The 17,397-nt window shown below is 48.6% G+C and overlaps 1 protein-coding gene across 5 annotated transcripts in view; it reads left to right on the top strand.

Moving 5' to 3' along the window:
* USP42 (ubiquitin specific peptidase 42) overlaps window positions 1-17,397 on the top strand; it is a 204,478-nt gene that overhangs the window by 172,337 nt on the left and 14,744 nt on the right. For all 5 annotated transcript variants that reach the window (XM_063934470.1, XM_063934473.1, XM_063934471.1 and 2 more), the window contains 2 exons: window positions 4,855-4,925; window positions 5,041-6,048. In XM_063934470.1, the coding sequence (XP_063790540.1) occupies window positions 4,855-4,925; window positions 5,041-6,048 (1,079 nt within the window). The remainder of the gene's footprint in view (window positions 1-4,854; window positions 4,926-5,040; window positions 6,049-17,397) is intronic.

Raw genomic sequence — 17,397 nt, 5'->3', positions numbered from 1 at the left:
AAAGACAATGGAGGAATTTCTCATTAAGTTAACACCGCCCGCACATGCTGAGACAAGTGTGCGCAGGGCTGTTAAAAGAACTCTTCCTATTATACCAGAAACTGAGGAGGAAGAGGGTTTTCTTCTGGATACGGAAGAAGGTGAGTTAATTGAACCTAACCTAGACGCCGATTTTCCTGAAGAAGACTCTGCGATCTCTGGTCTGGATTCCTTAATTGACGCGGTTAAGGACATCCTAAGCTTTAAGGAAGAGGAAGTCCGGGAGCAGGAGGATTTCGATCTGTTCGAATCCCAGAAGCCGCGTTCAGCAGCGTTCCCCATTCCTAAATCCCTCCAGTTCAGATGGAGGAGGCTTGGAAACAACCTGACAAACGTTTTCAATTTCCGAAACGTTTTCAGGTAACTTACCCCCTACCTAAGGGTGTAATCGACAAGTGGGAAAATCCGCCGGTAGTGGATGCTTCACTAGGAAGATTGTCAAAGAAGACAATCTTGCCAATTCCTAACGTAACTACTTTAAAGGATGCGTCCGACCGTAAAGTTGACACGGCGTTAAAATCAATGTTTGTAGCAGCAGGTGCAGCGCAGAGACCTGCGATCATCTGTGCTTGGGTCAACAAAGCCATGGGTGCATGGTCTGGCCGGATTGTACAAGCTATTGAGGAGGAAAATAGCTTAGAAGAGATTACACAGCTGGCGGAACACATTCGAGAATCTGCTGCATACTTGTGTCAAGCTTCTAAGGATATTAGCAGAATAGCATTGCGCATATCTGCATCGGCCATATCGGCTAGAAGGATTTTATGGCTCAGAGAATGGCAAGGTGACTCTGACACCAAGAAGGCGGTAGAATCCATTCCCTTTTGGGGGTGAAATGCTGTTCGGACCAGAGTTGGACAAGTGGATTTCGCAGGCTACAGCGGGGAAGTCCACTTTTCTGCCAACTCCTTATACGAGAACCGCTCCACAAACTAGGAGAGGTTATTCGGGACCATCTTTTACTTCATTTAGGTCACCGTCCTTTCGAGCCCGAGGTAGGGGGTTCGGTGCACAAGCACGCGGGGGCAGAGGTAGAGGCCGCTCGCAACCAGAAAGCAGGATAAACCTGCTGACAAGACCGTGGCATGACGGCCTCCCAGCTCACCTGGGGTCCCCCTTGGTGGGCGGCCGACTGGAAGGTTTTCAGGACATCTGGGCCAAAACCTCACCAGAACTTTGGGTGAACAACTTAATCTCTCAGGGATACAAACTGGAATTTCAACAGAGGCCTCAGTCAGTTTTTTACAACAGGATTGCCTCAGTGCCCTCAAAAAGCAAGGGCACTACGGGCAGCAATTCACAAATTGCTACAAGCAGAGGTCATTATTCCGGTTCCCGCTTCTCAGAGAGGAACGGGGTTCTATTCCAATCTTTTTGTCGTGCCAAAACCAGACGGGACAGTCAGACCAATACTCAATTTAAAAGTTTTCAACCAGTTTTTAAGAGTCTACAGATTCAAGATGGAATCAATCCAATCAGTCATTGCAGGCTTAGAGCCAAGCGAGTTCATGGTATCCATGGACATAAAGGATGCATATCTGCATATCCCAATCTGGACTCCTCACCAGGCTTACTTACGGTTCGCACTACCAATTCCGGGCTTTGCAGTTCGGTCTAGCGTCAGCCCCAAGAATTTTCACAAAGATCATGGCGATCATGGTGGCAGGACTGAGACTGTTGGGGGTCACGATTATACCTTATCTGGACGATTTACTGATCAAAGCTCCATCTCAGAATCGACTGCTCAAGGATGTTCAGACATCACATCAATTTCTAATTCAACATGGATGGATTGTCAATTTCCAAAAGTCCGACCTCATACCGACTCAACGGATTCAATTCCTCGGTCTCATCTTGGACACGGTCCTATTACGTGTGTTCCTACCAGAGAGCAAGGTACAGGACCTACAGAGATTAGTGGCTCAGGTACTGAGGACGCAGACCGTTTCTCTGCACCTCTGTGTGCAACTTCTCGGGAAGATGGTGGCGTCGTTCTAAGCTCTCCAGTACGGCAGACTTCATTCCCGACCATTCCAGATGAACCGCATTGCTCAGGGAGCAGGCTCGCACTGGCTCCTCCATCGGAGAATCCGACTTCAACCACAAGTACGGGTCTCCTTGACATGGTGGTCGTTACACAAGAACCTTACAGCCGGCAAGAAATGTGGCATTTGGGATTGGAAGATCCTGACGACGGATGCCAGTCTCAGAGGTTGGGGAGCCGTCCTAGAGGACCATCAGTTTCAGGGACGGTGGACGCTACAAGAAAGCAAATTACCCATAAATATCCTCTAACTAAGAGCAGTCTACAATGCCCTTCTCTTAGCAGAAGACCTAGTCATGAATCAACACATCAGGATTCAGTCGGACAATGTCACGACGACGGCTTACATAAACCGTCAAGGAGGAACAAAGAGCAGGATGGCGTTAAAGGAGGCCACAAAGATCTTGTTGTTGGCAGAAAGAAGAGACATCATTCTCTCCGCAGCGTTCATTCCAGGTGTGGAGAACTGGGAGGCAGATTACCTCAGTCGCCAGGACATGCATCCGGGGGAGTGGTGCCTTCATCCACGCATTTTCAACATGATTGTGAGAAGATGGGGTCTGCCTCAGGTGGATCTAATGGCGTCTCGACAAAATCATCGGCTGCCCAGATATGTCAAGAACTCGAGATCCAGCAGCAGAAGGAGTGGACGCATTAACACTTCCTTGGTGTTACAGGAGGGTTTACATTTTTCCACCTTTCCCACTCCTACCCAGGGTTCTGAAAAGAATAAAGCGGGAACGAGTGTGGGTCATTCTAATCGCACCAGATTGGCCCCGCAGGAGTTGGTACACCGACCTGCGAGGATTACTTGCGGAAGATCCTTGGAGATTACCTCAGAGAGAGGACCTGCTATCTCAGGGACCGTTCCTACACCCCGATCTGAATAGGCTGCGTTTGACGGCGTGGCTATTGAAACCCGTATCTTAAGAAACAGAGGGATCCCACGAACGGCCATTCCTACAATGATTGCCGCAAGGAAACCAGTCACAGCCAGGCACTACTACAGGATTTGGAGACGGTACATGGCTTGGTGTCAGGAACGGGGATGGAATTCATCTAACTTCCATTTATCGCGACTTCTACTTTTCCTTCAGGCCGGTCTAGAGGGAGGACTCAGATTGGGCTCCTTGAAGGTTCAGATTTCGGCTCTCTCCATCCTTTTTCAAGAGCGGCTAGCATCCTTACCAGAGATTCAAACCTTTTTACAGGGGGTTCTGAGGATTCAACCCCCTTTTCGTCCTCCCACGGCACCATGGGACTTAGGTTTGGTGTTAGAATATTTGAAGTCACCGACTTTTGAGCCGTTGACAAGAACGGACCTGAAATATCTTTCTTGGAAGGTCACGTTATTACTGGCCTTGGCTTCGGCTAGGCGGGTTTCTGAGTTGGGAGCCTTATTCTGTAAGAGCCCTTTCTTAGTTTTTCATGAGGATAGGGCGGAACTCCGTACAAGAGCAGACTTCCTTCCGAAGGTGGTGTCGGGGTTTCATGTAAACCAGCCAATAGTGGTCCCATCTTTCCAGGGTCTCACAGATGAGGACGTGTCATTGGATGTTGTCCGAGCTTTACGGGTATACGTACAGGTTACGTCGTCCTTCAGAAAGTCGGACCATTTGTTTGTTCTTTATGATGGGCCAAAGAAGGGTTGGCCGGCCTCTAAGCAGACCTTGTCCAGATGGATTAGACTTGCCATTCGGCAGGCTTATATTTCCTGTGGCAAACAGGTTCCGGTTCAGACGGGTGCTCATACTACCCGATCAGTGGGTGCCTCGTGGGCGGCTGCCAGAGGTGCTTCCACTACTCAACTTTGCAGAGCGGCGACGTGGTCTTCAGCCCACACGTTCGCAAGATTTTACAAGTTTGATACTTTTGCGTCCGGAGAATCTAAGTTCGGACGTTTAGTTTTGCAGGCCACCGACAGCACTCCCTCCCTGGGGGAAAACTTTGGGACGTCCCCTACTGTATAGGACTCCAGTGTCCCCTAGTGGATGAAAGAGAAAAGAGGATTTTGGTACTTACCGATAAATCCATTTCTCTGAATCCTCTAGGGGACACTGGACGCCCGCCTCGGTGCTGTCAACCTGCTGTGTTCCAAGTTCTTGTTTTAATCAGTTCGTGCAAACAGCGTTAGTTATTCGGTTAAGAGTTCTTGGCCGCTGTTTGATATGTTGTACGGTTCGGTTCCTCGTCATGGGCTATAGTGTCATGTCCTATTCTCTCAGTCACAATTTTCAAACTGAGGGAGGAGGGATGTGAAGGGGGAGGAGCCGGCTGTGCAGACAATGCTAATTTAAGATTGTGCCACACCTCCGGTTCAAGGCTTCACACCCCTACTGTATAGGACTCCAGTGTCCCCTAGAGGATTCAGAGAAATGGATTTATCGGTAAGTACCAAAATCCTCTCTTTATGTATTTGAAAAATACTTGCTTTCTGAGAAGTCATCATGGCAGCTCCCAATAAGCCAAAAGTGTGTTCAAAATTCAATTTTTTTAGTTTAAATGTGTTCCTGAAACTGGATTCGACATCCAGGAGAGCCTTCTTCTATCCCTCTGTTTCATTGTTAGAATTATTTGTCACTTTGGGCCTGGTATGCACTAGTAAATTGTAAAAAAATAATTTGTTTATATGTAGATATAGTTGGGGTGGGGGTGTATGACCAAAGCATGAACTTGTCAATTGTTACATCACCCACCAGGTATGGTGAAGCAACAATGTGTTAAATTGAAGCGACTCTAAATAGCGGTATATCTTTATTTTTCATCTTTAGGCTGGTCCTGCAGCTCTGGCCGAAGAAATCAAACCTACAACAATGCCCAGGAGCCCAGAAGTAGAGAGAATGTAAGTATACTGTAGCTCACCATTTTACTCCTTCCAAAAATGTAATTGATGTATTGCTTGTTTGGATATAGTAGTCCGGTCGTTAAGCACAGTATATTTCTTTTTCTTTTCTTAGTTTGCAAAATTCAGAAAACAACTTGCCAGTCCTACACAATGTTGGTGCTGATAAAGGAGACTCGCTGGACATGGCCAGGAAGTACAATCATGCCACCAAAGTACCATCATGCCACCAAAAGGAAAGGGACACTCGGACTCCTTGTAACACCGGCACTACGTCACAAGTGGTTAAAAGAAATGGAAGTGTGACCTCCCACAGTAGACAAAACGGTGATCAGTCATCCATTGCGTGTCCAGCATATAATTCTGACAAATGCATGCCTACAGCAACACCTTTCCCTCAAATCAAAGAGCGCTATTCTGTCCAGGCCGTTGATGATCATGACCATAAGACACTGATAAGAAGTCGAAGACCGTTTGACAGAAAGGGTCATCTTCACAATAAAAGAGGTACTTCTCCTAGCGGAGACCGAGAAAGACACTCCTATAAGACAACCATCAGTAATGGTGACAAACATTTAAACAACTATGACAGGTCCAAGGCTAATTCTTATAGACCGTCATATGTCTCCAGGGATCACTCTGTAAGAAATAATCATTTTAGCTACCGGGACCATGGGAAACATTGGTCAAGGAAACCTGATCATCCATATCAATCCAACCATTACCAAAGGGATCGTTCACGTAGCCGAGAGAGAAACTACCCCGATGAACATGGACAACGGAATGGCTATAGGCCGAGTGATTATTATTCATCCTGTGACTATAGATCTAATCGGGACAATGCGTTCTATAACAGCAGAGACAACTACAGTAGGCCTTCCAGAGATCACAGAACGGGCTGGTCACATCAGTCTAGAAAGCGAGACACACGGCACTTTGATGACTCTCACCATGGGAAGTCCAGCAATTACGCAAACCACCACCAACATGGAGATTCAAAAAAAAGAAAATTTCATTCTGTTAATAACACAAATGGAGATGAATGTGAGCTTATTTCCAAGCGCAAGAATTTTCACAACCTATATGTGGAGAAAAACAACTCCCACATGGGAGATAGAAAAACGTAAGTCTTCTTCCTTTTATTTTTATCTATTGTGGTGTGTGTACAAACCTACTATTTTTTTTCTCTCGAGGGGCAAGGGTAAATCATCACGGTAGCACTTATACACAGCACGCGCAGCTGCAGATGAAGCTTCCTTCTCCCACTACCTCCACTTGTATAAAACATGAGCAGGATATAAGGGGCCATGGAAGGACAAAATTTCTACAGCACGAGTTAAGCTGGGTACACACTATACCAGGCATGTCAAACTCGTGGCCCTCCAGCTGTTGTGAAACTACAAGTCCCAGCATGCTTTGCCAGCATTCCTTCCACTGATCAGCTGCTAAAGCATGCTGGGACTTGTGGTTTAACAACAGCTGGATGACCATGAGTTTGACATGCCTGCACTAGACGATGTGTGTACCCGGCTATATGGTCAGCGACGGTGTTCCAACATAAGCAAGTGCGTACACACTTGCCGATGTCTGGAGCGGCGAGGTGAAGAGTGGGGCCATGTGATGTCTGCCGTGCATGCAAGTCCGACGGACGATGACAACACGCAAAAGTGTGCATCGTCAGCAACATGGTGCATATACACGACGATATCCTGAATGATGTGTCTGGATCAGACACATCATCCACGATATAATTTAGTGTGTCCCCCCGGCTGTGGAGCAATAGAGAGAATCCAGCGGGTGAGGAAAGGAGAAAAATAATGTGCTTTTTAAGTGTGTGTGTGTCTTTGCACGGTTTGTTGTGTTTAATGTGTGTACAATTTATAAACAAAAAAAACTTTAGTTCGTAACTCTTTTTCATAGTCTTTATATATAGATGAGGCCAGCGTGTGTCTCTCCTTTGCTCCAGGTACGCAATGGAAGGTGTGTTAAATTGACCAGTCCTCTATAACAGTCGTCCCAATCAATATGTGCTACTTGATAGCTATGCCCAGAACACAGACCTTATTGAGCTCCACTGCGAGAGCTTCAAAATCCTCCCTGGCTGACAGGTGTGCTGTGCATGCAGCTGCAGCCAGCTTCACTTTTGGCAGCTGGTTACCGTGTCATTCTCACTGATCCTTTAGTGCACAGCTTCCAAGGGTCGGGAGGGGAGTCAACATGTGTGCAGACGCCATCTGGGTCCCTAGCCCTGTCCTACAGTCTACTGCGCTTGCGTAGGTCTCTGGGAAAATTTAGCAACAGCCATTTTCCCAGTGATTTTCTAACAATCGCATGCGCTAAACACCGGTAAAATGGCAGCCACCCCATTTCCTGTTAATTTCTGCAGCGCTGCTTCTGCCTACGCTGGGGTGGATGCCAGTGTAGGGGAGGGGGTGCTGGACCTGTAGCCCCTCCCCCAGCTCTAGGTGCCAGTCTTCCTCAGATATCCTGCCCTTGAGCTGCAGTCGACTCTCCCTCCTTCCCTCAGAGAGCTGGGTAGTCATTTTACAGTGCAGCAGATCTCCGAGAATGTTGAGCTTCTTTCTCCCTGTAAAAACGGCTACAGCACGCCAGGTTTTTGCAAACGCTTGTATCCTTATATTGATTTAAATATCCTTTGCAGTATTAATATTGTATATTCTGCATTGTATGTGACTGTGCTGGTTTTTCCTGCTGTCTTTGCTTCTTTTCTACTATATGATATTTTTATCTACTGTTTCCTTCTGAAACTTATGTACAGGTGCTGTCAGGGTCGCCCTTATCAGCAATAGCATGTTTTTGTCACATACATTACTCTGTTGTAAAACGCTGTGGTTAAGCATTCTTATAAGTTTGCGTTACAGAAAGAAAGGATTGTAAACAGGCAGAATCCTCAGTTACAGTCATGCAAGTCATGTGGCGTGAAGTTTTCTGCAGATGAGGTTATACAGGAGGGTTTATGTACTAATTGTTCTATTTCCCCTGGTCAGTCCTCATCTACTGTGGCTGCACAAAAGCCTCCCTGGGCAGCCTTCTCCCAATTGCTCGGTACACTGGTGGAGCGTCTGAGGCCCCCTATGGGCCCTCCTATGCCATTACAGGCTAATGTGATTCCGGTGGTAAATCCACTTTGGGCAGAAAAATTGTCAAAACAAGTTCAAACACTGACTCAGACCCTATCTAGCCAGAGAATTCCTGGAAAGAAATCTGCAAGACAGGCTATATCAGCCTCTCAATCCACTTTACTTTCAGAGTCTGTCATCTGAAGAGGAAGGTGAGGAGTCTGACCTCTCGGTCCCAGACTCCAGTGCAGCAGAGAAGGAAGACCCTTTGGTTGTGGATGTGGCAGCTGTAAGACAGATCTTACAACTCCGAAGCTTTTGCTAAGAATACGATGTGTTCAAAAAGCAGAAAGTGATTAAGTCAGAATTTCTAGATTCATAACACTTAAAGGGAGTGAAACAGGAGTTTTGGAATTCTCCTGGTAAGAAATTTACTGTATTCAAAAAGTTGTCTCCCCCCCCCCCCCCCCCCCCCATTATTCTATTCTCACAGAGTATTGTAGTAAATGGGAGAACCCTCCTCTTGTGGATTCATATGTCGCATGCTTAATGAAGTCCTCCACTTAGTCACTTCGGTGTCCTCATTGAAGGAGCCTACTGATAAGAGAATGGGAAACTGCTTAAAGTCTGTTTTATCTCACTGGGGCTATAAACAGATCTACTATGGCAGCTTCTTGGGCCACAAAGGTGACAGAAGCTTGGTTGCAGGCAATTGAAGAGGAATTGGCTGAGTAAATATGCGAACAATGCAGATTATACTTGGATTATGTAAAGACTGCAAATACTTACATTAGTGAAGCGTTGTCGGATGCTGGCATACTGGCAGCTATAAAGCGTCAGCAACATCTATTCTGGATTATGGGTATGTTCTTGGAAAGCTGACTAAGGGGTATATGCAATTCCGGACGAATTGCGCTTTTTTTTTCGCCCGTTTTTTAAATTCGACACAATTCGACCTTCGAATTATGGCAGGTGGGTGCCGGAATTCGACATATTCAATAAAAAACGAATTCGACAGTCCCGCTGTCGAAAAACGGACGATTTGACGGATTTTGATTCGATTTTAAAAAATGTTTAAAAAACAATAAAAAACCCGAAACAAAATTGCGTGGGGTCCCCCCTCCTAAGCATAACCAGCCTCTGGCTCTTTGAGCCGGTCCTGGTTGCCAAAATACGGGGGGGGAAATTACAGGGGATCCCATGTATTTTAACAACCAGCACCGGGCTCTGCGCCTGGTTCTGGTGCAAAAAATACGGGGGACAAAAAGAGTAGGGGTCCCCCGTATTTTTTTGTACCAGCACCGGGCTCCACTAGCTGGACAGATAATGCCACAGCCGGGGGTCACTTTTATACAGCGCCCTGCGGCCGTGGCATTAAATACCCAACTAGTCACCCCTGGCCGGGGTACCCTGGGGGAGTGGGGACCCCTTCAATCAAGGGGTCCCCCCCCCAGCCACCCAAGGGCCAGGGGTGAAGCCCGAGGCTGTCTCTCCCCCCCCCATCCAAGGGCTGCGGATGGGGGGCTGATGGCCTTGTTGAAAATGTAAGAATATTGTTTTTTGCAGAAGAACTACAAGTCCCAGCAAGCCTTCTTTTCTCTCCCCCCCCCCTGCAAGCCGGGACTTGGAGAACCACAAGTACCAGCATGCTGGGGGGAAACTGGCCCGCTGGTACCTGTAGTTCTACTGCAAAAAAAATACCCAAATAAAAACAGGACACAGACACCGTGAAAGTATAACTTTATTACATACATGCCGACACACATACTTACCTATGTTGACACGCCGACTCTGGCCATGTCTCCAATGTCGACGTCCGGGGTACCTGAAAATAAAATTATACTCACCTGATCCAGTGTCCGGTTCTTTTATTGTAATCCACGTACTTGGCAAAACAAAAAAACGCATTTACCCGAACCAGACGGACTGAAAGGGGTCCCATGTTTACACATGGGACCCCTTTCCCCGAATGCAGAGACCCCCCGTGACTCCTGTCACAGAAGGTCCCTTCTGCCAATTAGGAAGCGCCACTTCGTGGCACTCTCCTGATTGGCTTTGCGCGTCTGAGCTGGCAGACAGCGCATCGCACAGCTCCCTCCATTAGTTTCAATGGTGGGAACTTTGCGGTCAGCGGTGGGGTTACCCGCGGTCACATGGCTATCAGCCCCCCATCCGCAGCCCTTGGATGGGGGGGGACAGCCTCGGGCTTCACCCCTGGCCCTTGGGTGGCTGGGGGGGGGACCCCTTGATTGAAGGAGTCCCCACTCCTCCAGGGTACCCCAGCCAGGGGTGACTAGTTGGGTATTTCTCCTTCATCCACTAGGGGCCACTGGAGCGTAGTTACAATGGGGAATAGTAGGCAGTAATTGGGAGCTGGCACTTTAAAAAACTCTAACCCTGTGGCTAGCTCCTCCCCTATTATCTCCCCTCCAAGCCAGTCTTAGTGCCCAAGGGAGCTGGTTCACTTGGGTTTAGCTGAAGAAATTTTTTCTTTTTTCTTTATTATTTTATTTTTCCTTACACACACGCACAGACTGGCAGCTCTGCCACTGCCAGTCTGCACCGCGGGAGCTGCCGGCGGGGTCCCATCGCAGCTGCGTGCGGCTCGGGATGGGCCCCGGCTGAGGGAGACACTGAGCTCTCCTGAGTTGGCGGACACTGCTGCGTGCAGCGCGTGTCGGGACCACTCCATCCAGCAGAAGATTCCGGCAGCACGGCAGCGGTGAGTATCTGCGGCCGGACACCGCTGCGTGCGGCGTGTGTCGGGGCCACCCTCCACCACTGAAAGGTGAGTGTCTGTATTTCCCCCACTTCCCCCCAGAGTGTTGGGATGAAGGGGTGACAGGGGGGTTTTGAAAAATTAATTTTATTATTGGTGACTGAGGACAATGACAGAACTCCCCTCCAGCACCCAAACAACCCCCCCCCCCCCTCCCCTCGGATTATTAATTATTACAACTCATTTTTATTTAATATTTATTTTAAAAAAAAGTCCAGGGCTGTAATCCCTTCCCAAGCCCCGTCCTTTAGCCCCCCCCAACAGGCTGCAAAAAAGAGATTGCTAGCCTCTGTGTTACAGGACTTTGATATGCCTCAATTAGATGAGGCGGGGTTAGATGTACAGGATATACAGGATGTGGATATCCAGGATACTGACGATCAGGTATATGAGGACGCTGAACCAGTAGCTCAGGGTATAGAGGCTCTTATTACTGCTATGCGCTCAGTATTACAGGTGGAGGAGACGGAAGACACCTTACGCCCTTCAAGGTTTGGCACCGACCAATACCTGCCGGTGACTTTTCCAGTTTCGGAGGAGCTGGATGCGCTTATAACAACAGCCTGGAAGCATCCAGACGCGAAATTTCAGGTATCAAGAAAAATGTTGTCTTCCTATCCTTTTCCCGCAGGTAGCAGAACGCGCTATGAGACCTCTCCGATCGTGGATCCTTCGGTGTCTCATCTGTCCAAAAAGACGGTCCTGCCTGTTCCGGGGGCAACTTCACTTAAGGAGGCGTCAGATAGGAAGTTGGAGTCTACCTTAAAGAATATTTACTCTGCTGCAGGGGTTTTACATCGCCCGGCGCAGGTAGGTTGTTGGGTCAACAAGGCGATCGAAGCTTGGGCGGAACAATTGTCCTCTGGAATTCGTGACGAATTACCGGCGGATCAATTGATAGAGTTGGCAGAACACATCCGTGAATCAGCCCTTTATCTTTGCGAAGCGTCCAAGGACATAGGTGTTCTCGGAGCTAGAATTTCCGCTTTAACAATTGTGGCCCGCAGAGCTCTATGGCTCCGGCATTGGCATGCGGATACGGAATCCAAAAGGGCGGCAGAGGCGTTGCCCTTTACAGGTGAGTTTCTGTTTGGTAAGGATCTGGATGCCTGGATTTCTACGGCCACGGGGGGTAGGTCGGCTTATCTTCCTTCTGCTGCTCCAGCCGCTCGCAGACCATATAGGGGTCCCTCTTTTCGATCCTTTCGTGCCCCTTCCAGGTTTCGAGGACAGGCCAGGGGTGGAGCTTCTTCCTTCCGTGGCCATAGAGGTAGAGGCGGCGGCAGGGGTAGAGGTTCCGCAGCCTCAGCCCAGTCAGACGTTAAGTCTTCTACCACTGCCACCGCATGACGGACCTCCCTCCCACCTGGGAGATCACAGGGTGGGAGCTCGTTTGTGGGATTTCAAGGAGGTCTGGATACAGTCCTGCCCAGATGCTTGGGTCCGGGATCTCATCACTTGCGGTTACAAGCTCGTTTTTCAGGAACAACCACCCCAGCGGTTCTTTACCACGGGTTTGCCAGTTTCCGACAACCGGGGAGTTGCCTTACAAGCCGCGGTCCAGAAGCTTCTGTCTGCAAGGGTTGTGATCCCTGTTCCCTCGCATCATCGGAAACAGGGCTATTACTCAAGCCTGTTTCTAGTACCGAAGCCGGACGGCTCAGTCAGACCAATCCTGAACTTGAAAGATCTCAATCCGTATTTGAAGGTATTCAAGTTCAAGATGGAGTCCCTCCAGTCTGTTATTGCGGGGTTGGAAAAAGACGAGTTTCTGGCATCCTTAGACATCAAGGACGCATACTTACATGTTCCCATTTGGCCTCCTCATCAGGCTTTTCTCCGGTTCGCAATACAAGACGCTCATTTACAGTTCCAGGCCCTATCTTTCGGTCTCTCTTCTGCTCCCAGAGTGTTCACAAAGGTCATGGCGGTCATGATGGCCCTACTTCGTAAGCAGGGTGTGACAATTGTTCCCTATCTGGACGATCTGCTAATAAAAGCAAGCTCAGCAGAAGGGTTACTTCAGAATATCCGGATGACACGGGACCTTCTGATCAGACACGGGTGGGTCCTGAATTTTCCGAAGTCTCACTTATGCCCCTCACAACGGCTGTTGTTTCTGGGAATGATTCTCGACACATTCCATCAGAGGGTTTTCCTTCCGCGGGACAAGATACTGTCTCTGCAGACACTGGTAAGATTGGTCCTTCAGCACCGTCGGGTGTCAGTATATCTGTGCATTCGCCTGCTGGGAAAGATGGTAGCAGCGTTCGAAGCTTTTCCGTACGGTCGCTTCCACTCTCGACCGTTTCAGCTGTGTATTCTAAATCAGTGGTCAGGATCTCATCTGTTCCTTCATCAGCGGGTGACGCTATCTCCAAAGGCACGGTCATCGCTGCTCTGGTGGCTCCAGTCGACCCATCTGTTGGAAGGAAGACGGTTTGGCATATGGGATTGGACTCTCCTCACCACGGACGCCAGTCTGCGAGGCTGGGGGGCAGTGACCCTGGGACATCAGTTTCAGGGGCGCTGGTCAATCCACGAATCCGCTCTCCCCATAAACATTCTCGAACTAAGGGCGGTGTACAACGCCCTGCTGCAGGCACATCACCTCCTGCGAGGTCGAGCGGTCAGAGTTCAGTCCGACAACGCCACGGCGGTAGCGTACATCAACCGTCAGGGCGGCACTCGCAGCCGCGCAGGAATGAGGGAAGTCACCAACATCCTTCTCTGGGCGGAGAAGTACGCTCTGTCCTTCTCGGCAATATTCATTCCGGGAGTGGACAATTGGGAAGCCGACTATCTAAGCCGACAGGACATGCACCCGGGAGAGTGGTCGCTACATCCCCAGGTGTTTGGCAACTGGTACGTCGGTGGGGAAAACCACAGCACGACCTCATGGCATCCCGCCTGAACCATCAGTTGCCTCTTTATTACTCTCGGACAAGGGACCCGGCGGTGGCCGTGGATGCCCTCGCGGCTCCTTGGAATTTCCGGTTCGTCTACCTCTTTCCTCCTTTCCCGCTGTTGCCGAAGGTTCTGCAACGCATCAAGAGGGAAGACGCTCTGGTTCTCCTAGTGGCTCCGGATTGGCCACGCAGGGTTTGGTACTCCACTCTACATCTGTTGTCGGTGGCCGAGCCTTGGACCCTACCACTACGAGACGACCTTCTACAACAGGGTCCTTTTCTTTATCCAGACTTACGCAGGCTACGTTTGACGGCGTGGCTGTTGAGAAAGCCATCTTGACAAGGAAGGGGATTCCTCGTACAGTTATACCTACTATGCTTCAGGCTAGAAAGTCAGTTACATCTTCTCACTACTACCGCATTTGGAAGGCTTATGTAGCATGGTGTGAACGTCGAGAGTTTTCTCCTTCCGTGTATAGCTTAGCCCGTCTTCTCCGTTTTTTTACAGGCGGGTTTTTCAGCAGGCCTAAGACTGGGCTCACTAAAAGTGCAGGTCTCTGCTCTTTCGGTTTACTTCCAGAAAAGGTTAGCCTTGCTGCCTGAGGTTCAGACCTTCTTTCAAGGGGTTCTTCGAATACAGCCTCCCTTCCGTCCTCCGACAGCGCCATGGGACCTCAGTCTTTTCCTGTCTTTTCTGCAGTCTTCATTGTTTGAGCCCCTGGAATCAGTAGAGATAAAATATCTCACCTGGAAGGTGGTTCTTCTCCTGGCGCTGGCTTCAGCTAGACGGGTGTCGGAACTGGGGGCTCTCTCTTGCAGGTCTCCTTACCTGGTGTTTCATGCGGATAGGGCCGAGCTTCGTACTCGTATGTCCTTTCTACCTAAAGTGGTGTCTGATTTTCACATCAATCAGCCGCTTGTCGTCCCGGCCCTCTCGGGGGACTCTCCGGATGCGAGATCATTGGACGTTGTAAGAGCGCTCAAGATCTATGTGGATAGGACTTCAACTATTCGGAAGTCTGATTCCTTATTTGTTCTGTACAACGCCGCCCGCCGTGGTTGGCCGGCCTCTAAGCAAACCTTGTCTCTATGGATTCGACTGACCATCAGACAAGCTTATTTGGCGGCTTCTCGGGAACCTCCATCTTCCATTTCAGCACACTCCACACGCTCTGTGGGACCTTCGTGGGCGGCTGCCCGGGGGGTCTCTATGACTACTTTATGTCGGGCGGCTACTTGGTCCGGCCGTCATACGTTTGTCAAATTCTACAAGTTTCACACTTTTGCGGCCTCTGCATCTCAGTTTGGCCGAGCGGTTTTACAGGACTCTCAGCGCTCTCCCACCCGTTCTGGGAGCTCTGGGACGTCCCCATTGTAACTACGCTCCAGTGGCCCCTAGTGGATAAAGGAGAAATCAGGATTTTGGTACTTACCGATAAATCCCTTTCTCCGATTCCACAGGGGCCACTGGACGCCCGCCCAGCGCTGTTCCTCCTTGTTGTTTTTTGCTTAACGGTTTGCGGTTCAATAAATGACCGCTTGTTGAGTTCAGGTTAGCCTGTTTATTGTTAGGTTCTATTCCAGGGTTAGTTTGGATTATCCTGGTTGACTGGACGTCAATAACCTCCTCTACCTTAAGGTTTTCTTTATTACAGCTCTCCTTGGGCACAGTTTTACGTAGACTGGCTTGGAGGGGAGATAGTAGGGGAGGAGCTAGCCACAGGGTTAGTTTTTTAAAGTGCCAGCTCCCAATTACTGCCTACTATTCCCCATTGTAACTACGCTCCAGTGGCCCCTGTGGAATCGGAGAAAGGGATTTATCGGTAAGTACCAAAATCCTGATTTGATGCCACGGCCCCAGGGCGCTGTATAAAAGTGACCCCCGGCTGTGGCATTATCTGTCCAGCTAGTGGAGCCCGGTGCTGGTACAAAAAATACGGGGGACCCCTACTCTTTTTGTCCCCCGTATTTTTTGGACCAGGTGCAGAGCCCGGTGCTGGTTGTTAAAATACGGGGGATCCCCTGTCATTTTCTCCCCCGTATTTTGGCAACCAGGACCGGCTCAAAGAGCCCGAGGCTGGTTATGCTTAGGAGGGGGGATCCCACGCATTTTTTTTTTCCTGATTTTTACACCATTCCATTAAAAAAATATATATATTTTTAAAAATATATAAATAATACTTGTGCCTCCTAAATAGACAAACCAAGTACCTAATACCTTCTAATATAAATAGATATGCTATTACCAATTTTAAAAAAAACATGTTTTAAAAAAAAATTATTAGATTCCGCTAGCAAAGTGTGGCGGATTGAAAATGACGAATTTACTGTCTAAAAGCACTGTTGTCGAATTTACAACCTTCAATTGAATATACTTTTGTTGAAATGCCTCATTTGTACAATTGCAGAAATGTCGAATTTGACAAATGTCGAATTTCAAAAAGTCGAATTTGGAATGGCCGTTTTTTTTGGCGAAAAGTACTGTATTGCATTGTCGAATTTTTTTTTTATTTTTATTTTGGGCGAAAATGTCCCGTTTTTCGACATTTTCGGGAATTCGACCGCAATTGCATATACTCCTTAGACTCCAATAAAACTTTAAAAGTTTTACCCTTTTAAAGAAGAAATTGTATTTGGAGTAGAGTTGAATAAAATTGTTAACTCTTTAGCCGTGTCTAAAACAGCCTTTTTGCCCTTGGCACCTGTTTCTCATCCAAAAAGTGCACCTTTTCATTCCTTTCGTCCACAAGGCAAGGCCTAAGAACAGGTCTTTCTGAGAATAGCTCATGTAACAAAGGCCGCTAAGCCCAAGCATTCCTGGGCTACACGTCAACCTGCACCAAAACCTGGCAAGCCTGCAGCTTGTGGGAGGCCAACATCTGCACTTCGCACAGGTGTGGATCACGACTTCCTCAGACACCTGGGTGCCGGAAATAGTCTACTGCGGGTATGCCGGTTCGTTCAAGGGACGTCCCCCTCAGCAATTCTTCAATAAAAGCCTTCCTTCGGACGAAGAGAGGGCCAAGATACTTAAACAGGTAGTCCTGTCACTTCAGGGGCGATCAGGAGAGAATGAGGGTATTACTCAACACTGTTCCTGGTTCCAAAACCCAATGGGTCGTTTTGACCAATTCTAAACCTAAAGTCTCAGAACAGGTGTGTGAAGCAGTCTCTGGGATCCATAGTCTTGGCCATGGAACCTGGGGACTTTATGGTTTCGTTGGATATACAGGATGCCTATCTGCATATTCCTATCAGCAATACCTATAATTTGCTATACGCAATAAACACTACCAGTTCCGAGTACTACCTTTTGGCCTAGCCGTTGCCCCAGTCTGAGGTCGAGCGCTCTGGAGCAGGTTTTCATCCATCCAGGATGTCTCTGTATATTGCTGCATTCATCTTTCCCTCTATCCTGACTAGTCTCCCAGTTTCTGCTACTGAGATACATCCCCACAGCATGATGCTGCCACCGCCATGCTTCACTGTAAGGTTTGTATTGGCCTGGTGATGAGTGGTGCCTGGTTCCTCCAAACATGACACCTGGCATTCACGCCAAAGAGTTTAATCTTTGTCTCATCAGACCAGAGAATTTTGTTTCTCATGGTCTGAGAGTCCTTCAAGTGCATTTTCTCTGACGTCCTAAGTGGATGCTGGGACTCTGTAAGGACCATGGGGAATAGCGGCTCCGCAGGAGACTGGGC

Source organism: Pseudophryne corroboree, chromosome 7 (genome assembly GCF_028390025.1).
Source record: "Pseudophryne corroboree isolate aPseCor3 chromosome 7, aPseCor3.hap2, whole genome shotgun sequence".
Classification (NCBI taxonomy): Eukaryota; Metazoa; Chordata; class Amphibia; order Anura; family Myobatrachidae; genus Pseudophryne; species Pseudophryne corroboree.
Note: the sequence above shows the minus strand (reverse complement) of the source record. Positions and strands in the feature narration are given on the sequence as shown.